The sequence below is a fragment of the Rhinatrema bivittatum genome, chromosome 3 (assembly GCF_901001135.1).
Source record: "Rhinatrema bivittatum chromosome 3, aRhiBiv1.1, whole genome shotgun sequence".
Taxonomy (NCBI): Eukaryota; Metazoa; Chordata; class Amphibia; order Gymnophiona; family Rhinatrematidae; genus Rhinatrema; species Rhinatrema bivittatum.
In genome coordinates this window covers 291,240,338-291,263,499 of record NC_042617.1, presented here as the reverse complement: position 1 = coordinate 291,263,499, position 23,162 = coordinate 291,240,338, and the positions used below count along the sequence as shown (strand labels likewise).

Here is a 23,162-nt window from a genome sequence, read left to right as displayed (position 1 = left end):
GTGACCATGCTCCCTGGCCACCACTGGTACTATCATGCTAGCCACTGAAGATGACACACATGTCCCAAATCGCCGCTTGCTTGCCTCGGACATTGCGATAAGGCGAAAAAATTCTAAAGCATAGCTGTCCCTTATTATCTCTAGGACCCATTGGTCTGAGGTAATCCTGGCCCACGCTTTGTAAAACTGTGATAGACAGCCTTCTACCACCATCTCGAGAGAGTGGACCAGCCTGGCTTCTTTACTCCACCGGCTCCCTGATCGGAGCCCTCTCAGGGAAATCTACGGGTGCCTCAAAAGGACTGTTGCCTACCGGACCTCTGGTTCTGCCCCAAAGACAGTGCAGAACTCTTATTTATTTATTTTTAACTTTTATATACCGACATTCTTGTATAGGATACAAATCACACCGGTTTACAATAAACATAACATCGCATGGGAGCGTTACATAGAACAATCTGGTTAACAGTGAACTTAACATCGCCTAGGAATGTTACATGGAACCAACGGGATGAAAACCACCTTAGTGGGATGAAAACCACCGCACCTCCCAAAACCTAGAGCGAGGTGGAAAAGACTTCCTGATTGTCATCTTATCTTCCGGCAGCACCTTATTCCCTTTAGATTCCCCCAAAATCTTCATCAATTGTTCAGGTCCTCCCCGAACGACAATTTTCCTTCCTTTAAAGGGAAGATTTCAGAGCTGAGACTTGGACCATACATCAGCTGACCAATTCCGCAACCATAGCAAACGTCGCACCGAGACCACCGCGACCATATTCCTGGCCGAAGTCCAGCTCAAATCATAAAACATGTCAGCCTCATATGCAATCCCAGCCTCCATCTTAGTTGCCTGGCTGAAGACTTCTCCTCAGACTTCTGGACCCAGCGTAAACAGGCCCTCTGCATCAGACTTCCACAGATCACCGCTCGCAGGCTCAGTGCCGAGGCTTCAGACATCCTCTCCCAATTAATCTCTATCTTATGGTCCTGCACATCCTTTAACGCTGCCAAACTCACATGGTCATCTTGTTAGTGACTGCCGAGATCAAAGCATGCTCCTTAAGCAACACCAGCAGCTCCAGGATATCCTCCGTGAGGGAATACAACTTTGCTACAGCTCTAGCCACCTTGAGGCCTGCCTCAGGGACGTCCCATTCCAGGTTCACCAGCTTCTTGATCTTTTTAGGGAGAGGAAAGGATTTCAGTGGGCCCTAGAGTCCAACCAACACCGGATCCACCCCTTTATTGTCCAACTTATCCTGGACCCACAAAGCAAGAAGGGAGGCGATCTATGAAAGTCGTAATGGCGTCAACAAAAAAGATAGATGCCGGAAAAGTGAAGACTGTCAAAACGAAATGTATTGACTGGTGCTGGTTCACTCTTAATACAGAACGACATACGTTTGTTCATATTTAGAACTAGTCAGCCCCTGAGGCAGCCACTTGAGAAGTGGCGAAACTCGGCCTGAGTCGGGCAGTTTGTGCGTCTCCACTACAATAAATGATTCAAAAGATGTCCGGCATCTATCTTTTTTGTTGACACCAACTTATCCTGGATCACCTTAATCCCCAGTTCCTTCTGAACTCCTCCCTATGGAACAGATGAACCACCCGCAGGTCATCTCCCTCCGTTATTGGGCCCTCTTCCAGATCAGCCATGTCCTTATCTCCTCCCTGATCGACATCTGCCGTGAGATCTGCTGGGTCATCTTGATCCACCCAAGACCATCTTCCGAGTCATTCAGCCCAAATCATCTGAGCCATCAGGCCCCTCAGGATGATCCTGGCTAAGGAGCCCCCTCGGCCTCTTTGCAGCAGGACAAGACAGCTGACAGAAATGCCCTTTTATAGCCAGTGCTTTTCTTGGTTAAAAAGGCCTTATGCATAAGCAAGACAAATTCTGAGGAAAACTCCACTTCATCCTCCCCCTGTCCGCCCAGAGCTTGCAACTCCTCCTCCAAATCCCCCCCCCCCCCGATGGGATCACCAGTGACAATGTGGGAGAGGAGTCCCTGGGCTCCTGGCAGTCCATCACCTTCCGAGCTGTAGCCCTTCTCCTGTCTGACAGGCTGTTAGGCTCCCAGTATTGATCTTGACAGGGTTTTGGTAATCTGTGGATCTCTTACCAGCCTGGTTTCCCCTGGAGGGTCCTTCCCCTCCAAAAATGAATCGTGGCATAGTGCCGCTGCATTCAGCTGTCCCCAAGCCAGGCCGCTGGTCTGACAAGTTTCCTGCACTGGGAAACCGTTGTTGGAACCATCTTGTCTCCACGCGGCCGAGCCTGTTGCAGAGGAACAGAAGCCACATGATCTTGGCTTGCGGGAGAGGAAGAGGAACATGGCTCAAAGCTACGAACAGAGGCGCTACACTACTCCCTTCCCCAGCCCGGGCCTGGGGAAGGGATTTTTTTTTAAACAAATAGCAGCCACAGCAAAGGAAGAAATTCAAGCAAAAAAAGGAATACTTTCCTCCTGCTGGCAACACCTCCGGGAAGGAGCCTTCAGGGTAAAATTGGGAACCAGGACCCCTGGCTGTCAGACCCCTGGATCTGCTGCAGGCTAAAGCTAATCAGGGATTACCAACCCCTCGCTCGCCCACAAAGGAACCTAACACATGGTGGAGCGTCTTCTAACTTTTCTTCTTTCCCTTCTTTCTTTCTTCTTAACTGCAGGTTTGTACCTCTACCATCTGCTGGAGACAGAGAAATACTGAGGGACTGCAGGTAGTAGCCTCGGTTATGGAGCAGTGCCTCAAAGGTTTTAGTACCATCTGGTGGTAGGGATGCAAAACCCACTTATCTGGACTGATATGGGGTACGAACAGGAACCCTTTTTTAAAAACTGCATTATATTGGCAACCCTCCAATCTTGAGGTACTGTAGATAATTCTAAAGATAGCTTATAAATTACTAATAGTATGTCTGCAATTTCATTTTTCAGTTCTTTCAACACTCTGGGATGTATACCATCTGGTCCAGGTGATTTCCTACTCTTTAGTTTGTCAATTTGCCTTATTATATCTTCCAAGTTTACAGAGATTTGTTTCAGTTCCTCTGAATCGTCACTTTTAAATATAATTTCTGGTATGGGTAGCTCCCTTATATCTTCCTCAGTAAAGACTGAAGCAAATAATTAATTTAGTCTCTCTGCTATGGCCTTGTCTTTCCTAAGTGCCCCTTTTACCCCATGATCATCCAGTGGTCCAACTGACTCCCTTGCAAACATTCTTCTTCAAATGTTCCTGTTAAAATTTTATTATGATTTTTTGCTTCCATAGCAAGCTTCTTTTTAAATTCTCTCTTTGCCTTTCTTATCAAGGTTTTGGCAGGAAGGAAGGAATGGTACAAATCTGGACACTTTCCTTTGTAATCTGTAAGAAAAGCTCCTTATGAGAAAATGCTTGCAATTCAGACACCCTCTGAGCTGAACAAATAGTGACTAGGAAGACTGTTTTCAATGTAAGCAGCCTTAAAGAAATAGCCTTAAGAAGAACAAACTAAAGTCCCATCAAGGACGATAAAACTAAATTCAGATTCCAAGATGGAACGCTAATCTGAAGCGGAAATCTAACATGCTTAACCACCTTTCAAAAATCGAAAGACATCCAAATGAAGAGAGACCGGTCTACCATGAATACAATTTCTATAATAAAGAGAGAGAGCTGCTACCTGCACCTTCAACATATTAAGAGTCAACTGCTTTAACAGGGCTTCTTGCAAGAATACCAAAATCAATGGAACAGGTGTGGCCCCAGAGGCACACTGACACCCAGAGCACCAATCCTCTCCAAACCCAAAAAGCTAAGGAAGTGGAGAATTTTCTGGCTTTCAGTAGTGAAACTGCTTTGGCCTGAGAGTAATCCTTCTACACTAATCATGCCCTCTCAAGGGCCAAACCATAAGACAAAATTGATCCAGGAACTCATGAAACATTGGACCCTGGCACAGTAACTCCTTGTGAGGTGGAAGATAAAGAGCTCGCACCCAGCAGAAGCTAGAAATATGCATACAATGGCCAGCAGGGCCAATCCGGAACAACCAGCAGTACTAGCCCTGGATGCCCAGCGATTCTTTGAAGAAGCCTGCCTTATCATGGGTCAAGGAGGAAAAATGTGTAATATCCCCTCCGTGGGCAAATGCCTGAACTAGGGCACCGATCCTGAACGAGTCTCTCTCTTGCAAGTGAAAAATCTGTATCTTTGCATTCTGCCTGGTCACTTCAGATCCCAGTCCTGTGGGCTCCACTTCACGACAATCCAATCGACGGTCCTTTGAGAAGGGGACCATTCCCCTGGATCTATTACACTGTGACTGAGGTAATTCAATTGGACATTTTTTATGCCTGCAATGTATGACACCAGCAAAGCCTGTAGATTCATTTCTGCTCAAAGAAGAATAATATCCATCTCTAACGAAACTTGAGGACTCTGGGTTCCCCTTTGATGATTTATGTATGCCACTATTATGGCATTGTCTGACCATTTATTTTTTATTTATTTGGTGCTTTTTTATACCGGCATTCATGATAGTATCATATCATGTCTGTTTACTGGAAACTGGGGTACAATAACCTTAAACATTAACATAGTAAAGAGAAGCAAAAGTTACAATAAAACAGGGGTGATAGAACTGGGGGAAGAAGACGACAAAGCATAGGAAACTCAAATATAAGGAAAATTATTTGCAGTGTGCTGAGTGTTCCATAATGTTCGCTGTAGTGAATCGGTGACCTTAGCTATGGCAAATCAGTGAATTTAGGGAAAGGCTTGTTTAAATAACCAAGTCTTAAGCCTTTTTCTAAATATCAACAGGCAGGGTTCTTGTCTGAGTTCAGGGGGAATAGTATTCCAAATGGTTGGTCCTGCTATAGAGAAGGCCCATTCTCTTGTGGCTAGATCGTGAGTGGATTTGGTTGGGGGGGCATGCAGGGACCATCTGCCCCACTAGCCAAACTGCGAATTTCAGGTAAGCCAGCCGACTAGTTCTGGCTTCCAAAAATTGATGGACCAGCTTGCTTCCTCGAGAGTCCATCAACCCTGAGCAAACAGCTCCTGACAGTGCACCCCTGCCCAATAGACTGGTATCAGACATCACAACGTTCGGACTGGGGTCACCAAGTGCACTTCCCATTCTAAGTGACTGCAGTCCATCCATCATTGCAAGCTCAGTATTGCTGGCTCCAGCAACATCAGACACCTGGAATAGTCTTGAGCCTGGGAATTCCATCTGAAAAGCAAGACCCTAGCAGAGGACAAGTGCATCCACACCCACAGCATCAGGTCCAATGCTGCTGCCTTGGCTCCAAGATCCTGCAGGTAGGACCATACCTCTGGATTCCTGATTGATCCAATTGCTCAGAATGGACCACTCAACTTCTGAATTCTTTGGACCGTTAGTCGAATATGTTTCATTTTCATAACAAAGTGATCTCCCAGAGACTCCAGTGTCTAAAACAGCTGCAGATTACTCTTGTGGAAATTGAAAATCTACCCAAACTACTGTAACAATGTATCATCAGATATGTGATAGAAATGCTCTCCAGAAACTCTTCATCCTTAACAACTCATCGTCCTGATATGGGTGAACTAAAATACCTTCCTTGCACAATGTCGCTGCTACTACCATTACCATTACCTTTGAAAAAATGCTAAGGGAAGAAGATAGCCAAAAGGGCAGCACCTGAAAGTGAAAATACCAATCCAGCAGTACAAGCTGGAGGAAGCACCGAGAAGCCATCTGGATTTGGAATGCAGAAGGGAAAGGTATAGTATTGGAGGTGAACTTCTGAGTATAAAGGAAGAGCGAGTTCTGGGGGTAATTTTATTTGATGATCTTAAGGTAGCCAAACAGATGTATAAAGCAACGGTAAAAGTCAGAGAGATGTTTGGCTGCATAGGAAGAGGAATGGTTAGCAGAAAAAGGGTGGTCATATTGCCCTTGTTTAGGTCCCTGGTGAGACTTCATTTGGAATACTGTGTACAATTCTGGAGACCACACCTTCAAAAGGATATAAACAAGATGGAGTCTGTCCAGGGGTCTTCATTCTAAAGTATATGGGAATAGATTAAGATCTAAACATGTATACCCTAGAAAAGGAAATGTGAAATAGGGAAGATATGATAAACATTCAAATATCTCAAAGGTTTCCATGCACAGGAGGTTAGTCTTTTTCAATGGAAAGGAGGCTCTAGAACAAGAATCCCCTGTATTTATCCCATTCAAGAAAGCATGGGATAAATACAGGGGATCTCTAAAGAGGTAATGAGACTTATAATGCCAAATTAATTAATTAGACAGATGGTCAGACTGGATGGGCCATACGGTCTATCTATCATCATGTTTCTATGAATATAAGTCTCTGTCCAGGCCATGGATGCCAGAAATTCTCTCTGTTCTTTGTATAATCACCTGTTGGCCAAATGAAAATCCAGAAAACTTCTTCAGAGCCCATAAGGATAATACCTGAAATCCCTGGCTGTCAGAGGCAGCAGGGATTGAACCTGCAGCACTAGGCATTCAAGCCCCTGTGCTGCTTTGGATCAGAACGGTCTCCCGGTTGGAGAACACCACTCTAGTGTAACAGGAAGTGATGCTATAGGAAGGACCTGCTCTCCAGGTGATGCATTGTTCCTCTCACACTGAGGACAAGTCTCCCAGGGCTACTGCCCAGGAGGGAAGGGTTAGGCCAGCCATCATAGTTGGTGATTTGATTATTAGAAATGTAGATGTCTGGGTGGCTGGTGGACGTGAGGATCGCCTGGTAACTTGCCTGTCTAGTGCAAAGGTGGTGGACCTCATGGGTCACCTAGATAGGATTACAGACAGCGCTGGGGAGGAGCCGGCTGTAGTGGTACACGTGGGCATCAACGACATAGGAAATTGTGGGAGGGAGGATGTGGAAGCCAAATTTAGGATTTTAGGTAGAAAGCTGAAATCCAGAATCTCCAGGGTGGCAGGTCCCCAAAGGCAGGCAGAGCTTCGGAGTATCAATGCATGGATGAGACGATGGTGCAGGGGATTCAGTTTTGTAAGGAACTGGACACCTTTTGGGGAAGGGGGGAGACTTTTCTGAAAGGACGAGCTCCACCTTAACCAGAGAGGAACCAGGCTGCTGGCACTAACTTTTAAAAAGGAGATAGAGCAGCTTTTAAACTACAACAAGGGGGAAAGCCGACAGTCACTCAGCAGTGCATGGTTCAGATGAATGTATCTTTGAAGAATACTAAAGAAACAGGAGTTAGGGCATCACAACAGAAAGGTCCCAATAAAAGCAAAAGTAGTCCATGTGCCTGTAAGTAAAGAATCACCTGAGCTAAAGAATTCCTAATTATCCCTGTCAACTGAAAAACAGGTTATTAATACAAACAAAAAATGCATTTTGAATGGCTGTATGCCAATGCAGAAGTCAGATGGGACAGTTAGAGAGTATAGCAGTGAATGATGAGATAGACATAATTGGCATCTCAGAGACCTGGTGGAAGGAGGATAACCAATGTGACAGTGCTACATTACAGTACAAATTATATTGCTATGATAGAGAGGATCAACTTGGTGGGAGTGTAGCACTCTATGTCCGGAAGGGTATAGAGTACAACAGGATAAAGATCATATAAGAGACTAAATGCTCAATAGAATTATATGTGAAGAAATCCCATGTATGTTGGATAAGAGTATATTAATAGGAGTATACTACCATCTACCTGACCAAAATGATCAGACAGATGATGAAATGCTACGAGAAATCAGGGAAGCTAACCAATTTGGCAGTACAGTAATAATGGGAGATTTTAATTACCCCAATATTGACTGGGTAAATGTAACATCAGGTCATGCTAGAGACATACAGTTCCAGGATGGAAGAAACGACTGCTTCATGGAGCAATTTTATTTATTTATTTATTTATTTATTGTTTTTGTTATACCGAGTTTCATGATAGGCATCACATCAACCCGGTTTACAAATAACAAGGAGTGTAAAGCATAACGTAACGTAAAAAACAATATTTTCAATAAGAACCTTGAACTTTAAATACAGTGAATCAGAAAAAGGGAGAGGGAAAGTTACAAAAAACAAGGAAAATAAACTTGGGATGGAAGGGGAGAAATTGAACAGCACAATATTTACATTTCAGCCTATTGATACATTAGAATAGCAAGTGAAAAAATAAGACTATGAAACGGTACATAGGTAATCAAATGAATAAATATGACACAGTTGTGAATGGTAATAGTATGATAAATATTCAGCAGGAATTAGTGAGAGAGGGTTTGAGGTTGGTTGATTCGTGTTTACATTCCATTATTGCATACGAGTTAGTGCTAGTGAGAGGAGGTTTTATTGTTCAGGAACCAACGACAGAGGGAACTATTTTAGATTTAATTCTTAGTGGAATGCAGGATTTGGTGAGAGAGATAACAGTGGTGGGGCCACATGGCAATAGTGATCATAACATGATCAAATTTGAACTAAATGACTGAAAGGGGGACAATATGTAAATCTACAGCTCTAACACTAAATCTTTAAAAGGGAAACTTTGATAAAATGAGGCAAATAGTTAGAAAAAAACTGAAAGGTGCAGCTGCAAAGGGTAAAAGGAGTACAACAGGCATGGACATTGTTTAAAAATACAATCTTAGAAACGTAAGCTCTGGAATTTGCTGCCAGATGATGTGGTAAGTGCGATTAGTGTAGCTAGTTTTAAAAAAGGTTTGGATAAGTTTTTGGAGGAGAAGTGCATTACCTGCTATTAATCAAGTTGACTTAGGGAATAGCCACTGCTATTACTGGCATCAATAGCCTAGGATCTAGTGTTTGGGTACTTGCCAGGTTCTTATGGCCTGGATTGGCCTCTTGTTGGAAACAGGATGCTGGGCTTGATGGATCCTTGGTCTGACCCAGTATGGCAATTTCTTATGTTCTTAAGTCCAGGGAATTTTGCAGTGATCACATCTCCCTACCAAAAAAAGGGGGTGAAATCCCCTAGTCCTTCTGCTGTAGCTAATCAGGAAATTTACCACCCACCCAGCTACACCTCCTCTGGTTGACAACTGCAATCCAATTGCTTTCCTTCAATGTCTTTTTTTCTTTTTTAAACTTTATTGGCACGAAAATATAGATACCATGAGAGGCCCAAAGGCTAGAAGACAAGGTTGGGGGGGGGGGGGGGGGGGGGGGAGAGACTGATTTTCTGTATTGATGTGTCTTGGCCAAGAAGGCACATTCATGAGTGACTTTCCTCGGCTACTTGACCCCAGCCCTGGTCCAGTAAAACAAAAAACTGAAATCCCCTCGACTCAGGTATAGGCCACTGAGGGAGAGAGGAGAACGCTGTCACTTCAGAAGCTGCCTTAGGAATTATCCTGGTATCTCTGAAATCAGGTTAGGGGAGGGGGGAGGAAGGAGAGAGGTATAGGCTATAAGATCCAGCAAGCCAAGTGGAAGCTCTCTCTGGCTCAGGCTTGCTCCACTGATGTAGAGAAGGACCCTGTCATCTCATGGGCTGACTTAGGAAAAACTTTCCATTGTTTCAGAGCAAAAAGGAGAGAGGGAGAAAGGGAGGGGGAAAAGAAGTTACAAGACTAAGCCAACTTAGGAAAAAATGTTTGCTGCCCCTGAGGAAAGGGGGAGGGGAGGAGAAGGAGAGAACAAAATCCTTACCCTACTTCTAACTAGAATTCCCCCTGGCTCAGGCAGGCACCACTGAGGGAGGGAGGTCTAGCCTGTCACTACAGGAGCTGCCTCAGAGCTGTGCTCAACCAAGGGAGGAAGAGCTAATCTTTTACTTCTGGAACCACTCTATCCACATTACTATTCATCCAGCCTAAGCAGGCCTCAGTATCCTGCACAGGATACTTGTCTTCCATTTGCTGGAGCAGAGAATACGGGCAGGAAGAGGTCAACACGGATGCATATAAGGGGTGACATCAACAAGCCTGTTGGTATGCATAACTCATTGTTTGACTGGATGAAGAGGAATAGGCTCTTGATAGAATTAAAAGAAAGGGAGCATGGTGCAAGCTCATTAAGGACCTAATTCATCAAGATCTTTTCCTATAGCCTTGGAATGAAAGAAAAACCTTGGCGAATATTTTTAAAAAGACGACTAAAGTGGTTGAGCAGAAATGACACTTTTTACTAGGCTGATAATGGTTTTAAGACACTAGTTTTCGGGGCATTGTCAAAGAATGGTAACTTTGTGGTCCTGAAAGATGTTGTGTAGTGGGTGGAAAAGCAAGTTTGCTTACCGTAAATGGTGTTTTCCGTAGTTAGCAAGATGAATTAGCCATGCTGTCTAGGGGGACGTCCTCTGGCAGCCCTGAGGCGGAGCTTCTCTTAGTGATCACAGAGCCTCGCTCTGTGCAGTTGTGCACGTCATCCTGTGCGATCGGCCATCTTCTCCTCAGCCTGTATCATAACAATAATTCATCCACAGTGGATGCTTCGGAAAGGCTGTCCAGGGAGGCAGGTGGGTCAGCATGGCTAAATCATCCTATCTACGGAAAACACCAATTATGGTAAGTAAACTTACTATTTTCCTGTCGATAGCAGGGCTGAATTATCCTTGCTGTCTGGGAGTCTCCAGCTATCGGGTTGTGTCTCACCCAGTGACGGGTCCATGCCTCCTCACTTCCGCATCCTATGGAGTAATGCGAGTCCAATCTGTCTTACCATGGACAACCATAGAAAATTTTTATCACGTTGAATTTCTCAGCACCGCCGAACCCAAAGCCGCATCCGAGGATGCTTGTTGGTCAAGACAGTAGAGAGACATGAAGGTATGTAGCGAAGACCAAGTGGCTGCCTTGCAAATGTCCAATAATGGCACCATGCGCAGGTGAGCAATCGAGGTGGCCACCGCTCGTACTTGATGCGCCTTGGCTTTACTAGGGAGTGGTGCCGAGTGCTTGGAATAGTAGAACTGGATTCACTGCAAAATCCAATCGAGGGGTTCTTTTTGCTACTGGAAGACCAGGAGCGTTAGGGTTGAAAGAAACAAAGAGCTGTGAAGTCCTCTTTACAGACTCCATTCAACGTTTGTAGTAAGCCAACACTCTCTTGCAGTCTAGCGTATGTAGGAGGCGTTCTCTCTCGTTGTTGTGCGGTTTAGGGAAAAATATTGGCAACGTGATAGACTGGTTCAGGTGGAACACTGAAATCATTTTGGGCAGGAAGGAAGGGTGAGTCCGAAGGGTTACCTTGTCATGGTAGAACTATAGATACGCAGATAGTGAACCAAGGCTTACAATGCACTGACTAATCTGGCAGACATCAGAGTGACCAGGAATACCACCTTCCAAGTCAAATATTTCATGTGGCAAATGTCAATGGTTCAAACAGTGGGAGCATGAGCTGTTCCAACACCAGATTCAGATCCCAGGGAACCAGAGGTTTGTTGACTGGAGGTCTGAGGCGCAAGAGACCTTTCATGAATCAAGAAACCAATAGGTGGTTCGACACTGGAAGGCCATTGTGTAGATGGTGATATGTTGCTATAGCGCTGATGTGGACCCGTACTGAAGCTGTTGCCAACCCTGACTGGTAAAGAGTGTGTAGATAATTCAGTAGGGTTTCTGGCAAACAGGAGAATGGATCTACCTGTTGTGTCTGGCACCAGACCAAATAACGGTGCCACTTGAGCTGATAGTTTTCCTGGTGGAGCCCTTGCGAGAGGAAATCAGGATGTTCTGAACGTCTGATGACACGCCAAGATGGTTCAGAATCGTCCTTTCAACTTCCAGGCTGCAGGATGACGTGAGGAATGCATGGGGTGCAGCAGCTTCCCCCCATTCTGCGACAGCAGATCTGTCCCCTCCCCCAGAGGTAGAGGAGGAGCTATTGATAGTCTGACCAGATAAACGTACTAGGATTGCCTTGGCCACGCTGGGGCTATGAGGATTAGATCAGCGATGTCTTCCTTGCACTTCTGTATATTTCGAGATAGAAGCAGAATCGGAAGATAAGCGTAGAGAAGGCTTCCTTTCCATGAGATTAGAAAGGCATCCTGTGCTGATCTTTCTGGACTCAGAAACACTGAACAAAATTGTTGGACTTTCCTGTTGAACTCTGTTGAAAAGAGGTCCATGCTCAGAAGATGGCGTCCGCCACTCTCTGGTTCAGTGACCACTCGTGGGGGTGGAATATCCTGCCAAGACAATCTGCCCTGGAGTTGGCTATTCCTGGAAGATAGGTGGCCTGCAACGAGATGAACTGTTTCTCTGCCCATTCTAGAATTTGAAATCGCTTCCCTGCATAGATCTTGTTTTATGTAGAACATGGCCACTTGGTTGTCTGTGTGTACCATGACATTCTTGCCCCGAATGTAGTCGACAAAGGTGAGGAGGGCATTTTGAATCGCTCGCAGTTCTCGTAGGTTTATCTGCTGAGTGCGCTCCACAGCTGACCACAATTCTTGCGTCTGTAGGCGGGCTCTCCAACCCCTGCTGGAGGCATCGGTAGTGAGAATTAGCTCTTGCCCCGGAGTTTGGAACAAAGCCCCCACTAGTGTTGCTGGGGCCTACCACCAGTTTATATCCTCTCTCATGGCTCAGGGAAGGAGTACTGTGTCCGATAATAGTTTAAGGAACTGTGTCCACTGACTCTTTAGGCCCCACTATAGGCAACGCATGTGAAGTCGGATGTGCAGGACTACATATATTGCCGCTGCCAAATGCCCAAGGGTCTTGCACAGGACTGTAATTGACTTGCCAGTGCATTGAGGGTCTCTGCCCTGTCTTCAGGCAGGAAAGCTTTCTGTCTTGTGGTATCTATTCTTGCTCTGATGAACTGTAGAACTTGAGTTGGTTGGAGGCTGGACTTTTTGTAGTTGATTACGAATCCCAGCACCTGCAAGCAATCGATTGTGTTTTGAAGGTGCAACTTGAGGGTTGGTTTGTTTGGAGCTACCAATAACCAATCATCCAGGTAGGGAGCCATTACCTCCTTCCCTGAGGCACACAATTTTCTGCACATGTTGTCTCTGGGCCCGCGGCGACATGCAAAAACAGTTACAGCATGTTGACTAGTCATGGTCCAGCCCCAGTAGTTATGTCTGTCTGTGATTGACATTGCCTTACCTCAATGGCAGTACTTGAAGCCAGGCAGTTTGAGGGCCATGTTAGCACTGAAAAGTGCTGTTTGGGTCTTCTGAGTGAGGCAAAAAATTGAGGAGAAATGAGAAACTACTTCGCATACGGATGGCAGCATGGAAGAAACAGACTGAGAAGAAGATGGCTGATCATGCATGAAGACACGCACAACCGTACAAGAGCAAGGTTCTGTGATCGCTAAGAGAAGCTCCGCCTCAGGGCCACTGGAGGATGTTCCCCAGATAGCATGGGTAATTCAGCCCTGTTATCGACGAGAAAACATTCAAATACAATTCTGAAGTCATCAAATGTGATTTCAAAACTCCCTTCTGATTTGCAGTGTGGGGCAGTAGAGCAAGTCACTTTATCTCCCAGTGCCTCAACAAGATGTTTCCTGATCAATAAATTAAAAAAAAAAACAAAAAACTACAGTCAAAGTGCTTTGAATTTAAAAAACTTATGCTCAACCTAAAAGTCAGCTACTGGATATGTCAAATATTTTAAAACAAAATCCTTTTTTTAAAAATGTGTTTACCTTTGGTGAAGATTGAATACAAAGAATAGAACCTAGGAAAATTCCTTTCCAAAAACGTCTTGTATTTTTCATTCACATATTTGACTCTAGATAATATAGTAGAGAACAAGCTTTCAGGATTTGTATTTGTAGATAACCGACATGATGAATGCCTGCAATTGTAAAAAAAAAATATAACAGAAAAAGAATTCAGATTTCTCCCCTAAAGAGATTGCCATGCTTAGTGTAGATATGAGAAGCAAAACATACATGAATACAGTGATAAACCTCTACAGAGGCAGTGCTTTCATTAGGCAAACTAGAGGGTTGCCTAGAGTGCCAAAATTTGAGAGGGGAGGGAGCCAAATCCCACCAGTATGAGGCTCAAAGGAGTGCAGTGCCAAAGGTAATACCGCCATAGAAGAGGGAGCTGCACTGGAGGTACTGCTGCCAGTAGGAGGATGTGCTGTGCTGGGAGGTAAGTTGAGGGAGAGAGAGTGCATGACGAACGGTTTGCCTAGGGTGCCAAATATTCTTGTACTGGCCCTGAATCTCTGCAACCCTTGGATAAAGTCTATCACAGAACAAACACTCCCATTTTTTAAATTTTGCTCAGCCTCAATATTGAATTTTGTTTTGTCTTATTGTTTTGTCATAATTGTTTTTATGAATGCTTTTACTGTACCCTCCCCAAACACTGGAGGAGCGGGTAATAAATACTTCAAAATAAATAAATCAATTAAATAGATAAATAAATAAATAAATAAATGTTTTAAAGGGGTGCTTTGCCTCCCTTAAGTCTCATGTTTAAAGAACATATCTTCCTAGGTTTACAAGACAAAACACAATTTAACATAGTAACATTGTAATGATGGCAGAAAAAGGACCAAATAGTCCATCCAGCCTGCCCAGCAACTTCTTATGGTAGTAATTTGTAATTTATTTTAAATTTTCTTACAGAAGAAAACTCTGCTTTAAAAACAGCACAACTGCCCCATGATGTCATCAAGTATGAGCTATGCTGAGCTGCCTCACAATTGGCTAGCACCTCAAGGTGTACAATAATTAACTATACACATCAAATACTCAGTTGATCATTTGAAACCATCCACACTGATACTTCCCTCCTAGCAATTTCATTAACTTGCATTCGTAGTGCCAGGACATGTCATAGAATGGATTAGGGCCTCAAAAACAGAGCCATCAATGAAAGTATGGTTTAGTCTTGATCTGCAGAGTTCTTGATTGTTTAAATTGTTATTTTTAGGACCGGCCGTCACTAAGAAAAGCAGAAATATGAGCATGGGAATCTGTATGTGCATTGTGTCTCAGTTCAATGTGGCATATCCAACACTTTCCCTAAATAAAGTAGAGTGGTTGTTTTGTTAGTTCACTTGAATGCACAGAAATAAAGGTTAAAAAACCCCCCACAAAAAGGTAATACCTTTTTACTGGACTAACTTAATACATTTCTCGACTAGCTTTTGGGAGCTATTACTCCTTTCCTCAAGTGAAAACGGAATCTATTCAATTAATTTCTATTCTGACCTGAGCAGGGAGTAAGTTAGTCGAGAAATATATTAAGTTAGTCCAATGAAAAGGTATAGGAAAATTGGTTCTTACCTGCTAATCTTTGTTCCTGTAGTACCACAGATCAGTCCAGGACAGCTGGGTTTTGCCTCCCCTCCAGCAGATGGAAACAGAGAAGAAATTTGCGGACTCCGTCCTATACCCCTGAGGTGCCACCTAGAGTCTGCCAGTATTACACTGCACCCAAGCAGACAAGGAACAACCAGAACCATAACTTCACACAACTAACCTCTCCCCCCAAAGAGCAGAGGGAGTGAAGCAACCTGAAATTTATTCAACTCAACTATGCCCATATCTGTACCTTGAACAAGGGGGCACTTAATACACTTGCAGAATATACCAGTCAAGCGGACTCTCCTTTTCCTCCTGGGCGGGAGTCTGGAACGATCCGTGGTACTACAGGAACGAAAATTAGCAGGTACGAACCAATTTTCCTTTCCCTATACGTACCCGGATCAGTCCAGGACAGCTGGGATGTACCAAAGCTTTCCTAACCAGGGTGGGACCGAGAGAGTCCCACTCGGAGAACACTAGCTCCGAAAGAACTGGGCTCTGGAGCCCAGACATCCAGTCGATAATGCCTCGTGAAAGTATGCGAAGATTTCCAGGTAGCCGCCCTACAAATTTCTTGAGATGACACCTGTTGACATTCCACCCATGAGGCCGCCTGTGACCGAGTGGAGTGCGCTTTAAGACCAGACGGAATCGGACGGCCCTGAACCAGGTACGCCGAAACAATAGCCTCTTTTAACCAGCGAGAGATCGTGGCTCTGGAAGCCTTTTGCCCCTTTTTTGGTCCACTCCACAAAACAAAGAGATGGTCCGAAAGACGGAAACTATTTGTAACCTCCAAGTAACGCAAGAGTACCCCCTTGACGTCCAACTTGCGCAAATCCTTAGACTCTGGAGAAGAAGAATCTAGACCAGTAAAGGAAGGAAGCTCCACCGATTGGTTCAAATGAAAAGAGGATACCACTTTCGGGAGAAATGAGGGAACTGTTCTCAAGGAAACTCCTGCTTCCAAAATCCATAAGAAAGGCTCCCTACAAGATAATGCCTGAAGCTTGAAAACCCGTCTCGCAGAAGCAATAGCCACTAGGAAAACCACCTTTAAAGTCAGATCCTTCAGGGTCGCTCGCTTCAAAGGTTCGAAGGGAGCACCTCAAAGAGCGCGGAGAACCAAATTCAGTTTCCACGAGAGGCAAGGACTCCGGACCGGGGACGCAGATGCTTAGCTCCTCTCAGAAAACGAACTACGTCCGGATGAGAGGCTAGCGCAACCCCCTGTACCCAAAAGCTGCCACCTGAACCTGCAGGGAATTGAATGCCAGTCCCTTAGCTAGACCTGCCTGTAAAAATTCCAGAACATCCGGGATTGAAGCTCTATACGTCTGTACCCCGTGGTAGAGACACCAAGACTCAAACACTCCCCAAACTCGAACGTATGCCCTGGAGGTAGACGTCTTACGGGAATGTAAAAGTGTAGCCACCACTGCATTCGAATAACCCTTACTCCTCAACCTGCGCCATTCAAAAGCCATGCCGCTAGACAAAAGCATTCTGCCTCCCCGAAACAAACGGGACCCTGATGTAGAAGAGTCGGAGATGGACAAAATCTCAGCGGACCGTCTATTGCCAGATTCAGAAGGTCTGAAAACCATGGTCGCCGTGGCCACTCCGGCGCCACTAGAATGACTCTGCCTGCGTGAATCTCGCCTACCAACGGCCACGGTGGAAAAACATATAGGAGAATGTCCTGCGGCCAAAGAAGGACCAGAGCGTCTACCCCTTCAGCCCCTGGCTCCCGCCGATGGCTATAGAACTGGGGAGCCTTGGCATTGCGAAACGTCGCCATCAGGTCCATGGCGGGCCTGGACCAGCGGTCGCACAGAAGACGAAACGCATCGTCAGAAAGCTCCCACTCTCCTGTATCCAACTGGTGACTGCTTAGAAAATCCACTTTAACATTGTCCACCCCGGCAATGTGAGAGGCTGCTATTCGGTACAGGTGCCTCTCCGCCCAGGTGATCAAGAGCCGAGCCTCCGTTGCCACCAGATGGCTCAGAGTTCCGCTCTGAGATTGATGTACGCCACCGTCATTGCATTGTCGGACAGTACTCTCACCAATTTGCCCTGTACCACAGGGAGGAGAGCTTGAAGCGCCAACCGAACCGCTTTGGTCTCCAAGCGATTGATAGACCAGGAGACGTCCCGTTCTGGTTCACTGTCCTTGGACTGCCGTCCCTTGACAAACCGCCCCCCATCCGGAGAGACTGGCATTGGTGGTCACCACTATCCAACAGGGAATCTCTAAATCCACCCCCTGGCACAAGTTGTGCGGCAAAAGCCACCAGGGAAGACTAGAGCTTCCCTGGTGGCTCCCAAAAAACTCAAACCGCTCCTATTCCATTATGATTTTAGATCTGTCCTCCAAGCCATTCTGTTTACCAAAATTGACTACTGTAATTCCATTTTGCAAGGACTCCCGGCCTCCACTGTAAAACCCCTCCAGTTACTCCAAAATGCAACAGCGAGAATTCTAACAAATACCAATCGGAGAGCACATATTTCTCCCATTCTAAAAAATCTTCATTGGCTCTCAGTACAATTCAGGATTCTTCATAAATCACTTACAATTATCCACAAATATATTCACCAGCAGACCCCCCTTGATCTGCTATACCCCCTCAAACTACACTCAACGACTAGACCTTTAAGGGATGCCTACAAGGGATCCTTACATGTACCATCTATCAAAGCTATACAACATTCAAACATCAGAGACCGGACATTCTCCATCACAGGTCCCTCTATCTGGAACGCCATGCCTCCGGACCTCAGGCAGGAATCTTGTCTAATAACATTTAAAAAGAAATTAAATACTTGGCTGTTCTGCCAAGCCTTCACCGACACCAGCCCAACAGCCTGACTTATAACTGTTCTAGCTATTATGCATATAAGCTAGCACTAAATCATGTATATAAATTATTATTATGAGGACGTTTACAAATTACCTTGAAGACTGCCCCTTGCCTCCCTCATATACTCCAATGTATATTATACTCTTTCTTCGTACCCCTTCTCATTTCCTACTCCAAGTTAACACATCCTGGTTATAATGTAACTTTATACTCCTTCAAACTGTCTCTATTTTTTTGGTTGGTTATAGTTCCTACTTGTTCGATGTAAACCGAGTTGATTTGATTTTTATCAAAAATGTTGGTATATAAAAGCCTTTAAATAAATAAATAATAGAGCGTGCCTTGTCCATCAGGGGCAGAAAAAGATGAAATTTCTGCGAGTGGGGGATCCCACCGGGAGAGCAAGGCTGATAGAAGAGGATGCATATGCGCAAAGGCCCACAGGACTAGATTGATCTTTGAAGCCACTGAACCCAGGACCTGCAAGTAATCCCAGACCCTGGGTCAAGATAGAAAGTGCAATGACACCACCTGCGATGTGAGCTTGGAAATCCTCTCCTCTGTCAGATAAACCTTTCCTAAGGCCATGTCGAAGTGAGCCCCCAAAAACTACAAAGTCTGGGAGGGAATCAGGTGACTCTTCTCGGGGTTGACCACTCAGCCCAATGGAGTCCAACATCCGGAGCACTCTCGCGACCGCCTCCATGCAGAGGCGCTCTGATTTTGCCTGGATCAGCCAATCGTCCAAATAGGGATGTACCAATACCCCCTCTCTTCTCAGGGCTGCTGCTATCACCACCATCACCTTGGTGAAAATCCTGAGTGCCATCGCTAGACTGAATGAGAGGGCGCAGAATTGAAAATGACGCCCGAGGATTGCAAACCTCAGATATTTCTGATGATCCAAATGTATTGCTATGTGCAGGTATGCTTCCGTGAGGTCCAGAGACGCCAAGAATTCCCCCTTGTGCACGGACGCTATTACAGAGCGAAGAGTTTCCATCTGAATCGCGGCACCTTTAGGACGCGATTTACTCTCTTTAAATCGAGGATGGGCCGAAAGTTGCCCTCCTTCTTTGGTACCATGAAGTAGATGGAGTAGCGCCCGTGCCTTAGCTGCCCTTCAGGCACTGGAACTGGAACACCGCCCGGCGTTTTTGGTGATACGCGCAAGGGGACACTATGTAATGCTCCTTGATTGGTTGTGCAAAATCTAAAAGCATAGCCATGCTCTAATATCTGAAGACCCACTGGTCTGTGGTCAATTTGGCCCACTCCTCCAGGAACAGGGATAACCTTCCCCCGATCCTTGGGACAGAAGGGTGGACTGTCCTCGCTTCATTGAGTGGCCTTGGGGCTCCGTCTCTGGCAGGCCTGCGACCTCGAAAGGACTGGTTCCAGGAAGATTGGCGGCCGGAGCCCTGGCGAAACGACGATCCGGCGGACCATGAAGAGCGAAAACGACGATTTCCCTGAAATCTCGCCCACTAAGGAAAAGACCCTCTGGACATGGGCCTATCCTCCGGCAGCCTGTGGACCTTGTTCTCTCCGAGAGACTTAATCATGTCCTCCAGCTGCTGTCCAAAAAGCAGCTTATCCTTGAATGGTAGCGAACCCAGCTGCACCTTAGAGGAAACATCCGCTGACCAATTTCTAAGCCAGAGGAGCCTGCGAGCTGAAACCGCCAAGACCATTGTCCTGCCCAACGTACGGAAAATATATTATAAAGCATCCGTGCTATACGCCACCGCAGCCTCCAGACGACCAGCTTGCACCGCCTCCGCATCTGAGAGGGAAGCTTCCGCCTGCCAATCCTGTACCCAACGGAGACAAGCCTGTTGCGCAAAACTGCTGCATATAGAGCCAAAACCTCAAAAATCTTAAGTAGCAGCTCCAATTTTACGGTCCTGCAAATCCTTCAGAGCATTGGCCCTCATGACAGGAATAGTTGTCTTCTTCGTAACCGCTGAGACTGCGGCATCTACCTTGGGGACCTTGAGCAAATCCAAAGCCTCTTCCGGAAGTGGATACAACTTGTCCATAACTCTGCCTACTTTCAAGCCAAGGTCTGGATTATCCCATTCCTTAAACAAAAGGTCCGTAACTGACATATGAAAAGGGAAAGACCGAGCGGGGCCCCTGAGGCCAACCATGACCGGATCCATGGCCCCGAATCTAGTATCCTCTGGTGGAACCTCAATACCCAGTTCCTCCAGAATGGCGGGAATAAGAGGACCAAGCTCATCTTTCTGGAATAGCCGCACTACTTTGGAGTCATCGCCCTCCACCATAGGTGAGCTTCCTGGCTTAGCTGGCTAAAGCAAAGGTTCTGGATCCACATCTGGCCCCTCCCCTGGTGCCTGCAGAGGAGACAAGCAAGTTTGCTTACCGTAAACGGTGTTTCCGTAGATAGCAGGATGAATTAGCCATCCTGTCATGGGAGTTCCAAGCTCCCGATCACGCACTAGAGAGACATCGTGTCTATTACACCAATGAAACCCCCCTTGTTTCTTTTTTTTTTGCGTGATCTAAGCAAGGGGAACTTAAAAGGTCAGAGAGTGCAAGACAGCTGTCCCTAATTTGGTGTTGACTCGTAATTGCTGATCTAAGCAATAATGTGATATGAAAGTATGTAAAGATGACCATGTAGCTGCTTTACAAATATCCACTGGTGGTACATGGCGAAGATGCGCTATGGAGGTCGCCATTGCCCGTACCTGGTGTGCATTTGGAGTAGAAACCAAAGGTACCTTTTTCTTCTGGTAGCAAAACTGAATGCACTGTGCAATCCAACTGGAAATCGTTCGCTTAGTAACCGGAAGGTTCGGCGTAATAGGGTTAAAAGACACAAATAGTTGTGACGGTCTGGAGGTAGAGTGCATTCTTGACTTATAGTACACCAACGCTCTTTTACAGTCCAAGGTGTGTAATAAGAACATAAGAACATAGGAAATTGCCATGCTGGGTTAGACCAAGGGTCCATCAAGCCCAGCATCCTGTTTCCAACAGAGGCCAAAACCAGACCACAAGAACCTGGCAATTACCCAAACACTAAGAAGATTCCATGCTACTGATGCAATTAATAGCAGTGGCTATTCCCTAAGTAAACTTGATTAATAGCCATTAATGGACTTCTCCTCCAAGAACTTATCCAAACCTTTTTTGAACCCAGCTACACTAACTGCACTAACCACATCCTCTGGCAACAAATTCCAGAGCTTTATTGTGCGTTGAGTGAAAAAGAATTTTCTACGATTAGTCTTAAATGTGGTACTTGCTAACTTCATGGAATGCCCCCTAGTCCTTCTATTATTCGAAAGTGTAAATAACTGATTCACATCTACTCGTTCAAGACCTCTCATGATCTTAAAGACCTCTATCATATCCCCCCTCAGCCGTCTCTTCTCCAAGCTGAACAGCCCTAACCTCCTCAGCCTTTCTTCATAGGGAAGCTGTTTTATCCCCTTTATCATTTTGGTTGCCCTTCTCTGTACCTTCTCCATCGCAACTATATCTTTTTTGAGATGCGGCGACCAGAATTGTACACAGTATTCAAGGTGCGGTCTCACCATGGAGCGATATAGAGGCATTATGACATTTTCCGTTCTATTAACCATTCCCTTCCTAATAATTCCTAATATTCTATTTGCTTTTTTGACTGCTGCAGCACACTGAGCCGACGATTTTAAAGTATTATCCACTATGATGCCTAGATCTTTTTCCTGGATGGTAGCTCCTAATATGGAACCTAACATCGTGCAACTACAGCAAGCAATATTTTTCCCTATATGCAACACCTTGCACTTGTCCACATTAAATTTAATCTGCCATTTGGATGCCCAATCTTCCAGTCTTGCAAGGTCCTCCTGTAATGTATCACAGTCTGCTTGTGATTTAACTACTCTGAATAATTTTGTATCATCCGCAAATTTGATAACCTCACTCGTCATAATCCTTTCCAGATCATTTATATATATATATTGAAAAGCACCGGTCCAAGTACAGATCCCTGAAGCACTCCACTGTTTACCCTCTTCCACTGAGAAAATTGACCATTTAATCCTACTCTCTGTTTCCTGTCTTTTAACCAGTTTGTAACCCACGAAAGGACATCGCCTCCTATCCCATGACATTTTAGTTTTCGTAGAAGCCTCTCATGAGGGACTTTGTCAAACGCCTTCTGAAAATCCAAATACACTACATCTACCGGTTCACCTTTATCCACATGTTTATTAACCCCTTCAAAAAAATGAAGATTTGTTAAGCAAGACTTCCCTTGGGTAAATCCATGTTGACTGTGTTCCATTAAATCATGTCTTTCTATATGCTCTACGATTCTGAAGTCGGCGGGGGGGAAACGATGGTCGGACGGCCGAGGATTTGCGGCGATGTGCCTCTTCTAAACTGCCCCCATGCCGGGACAGCTCCACTGAGCTCCACTTCTTACCTTCGGGGCCTTGTTCTTTCTAGGCCCCGGTGAGGAATGGGCTTCCAAGGGGGGAGCATACGGTCCTCCTGCTGCGACCTGGAGCTGCTGTATCTTTATTGCTCTCTGCCTTCTAGCCCGAGGGGACATATGGCCGCAGTGGAGACAAGAGGCCTGTTCATGCTCGGCGCCCAAGCACAGATAACAAAAATCATGTCCATCGGTGATGGACATGATTTTTCCACAGGAACAGGGCTTGAAGCCCGACAGCCTCGGATCTATCTTTTTTGACATCTTGAAAAAACTTTTTTCTGAGGAGAACTACTAAGCCCCGCATGCGATCCCGCGCGCGGAAAGAACAGACTGAGGAGAATCTGTTCTGCTGCGCGGGAAGGCATGCACAGGCGCACAGAGCAAAGCTCTGTATTCTACTACACAAGCTCCGCCTACCGGGCCTGATTGACAGATCCCATGACAGCATAGCTAATTCAGCCCTGCTATCAATGGGAAATGACCCTCATCCAATGTGTCCAGAGCTGAACTGCCCACTGGACATGAAAGAGACTGGAGAGGGCGTTTTGCCTTGGGGTCCCCTCTGGCCCCAAAAGATCTGGCGCGCTTGTG

The 23,162-nt window shown here is 45.6% G+C and overlaps 1 protein-coding gene across 1 annotated transcript in view; it reads right to left on the bottom strand.

The window, feature by feature from the left end:
• Positions 1-23,162, bottom strand: part of LETMD1 (LETM1 domain containing 1) — a 79,046-nt gene that overhangs the window by 52,150 nt on the left and 3,734 nt on the right. Inside the window, exon 2 of the mRNA XM_029594948.1 lies at positions 13,623-13,774. Coding sequence (XP_029450808.1) covers positions 13,623-13,774 — 152 coding nt within the window. The remainder of the gene's footprint in view (positions 1-13,622; positions 13,775-23,162) is intronic.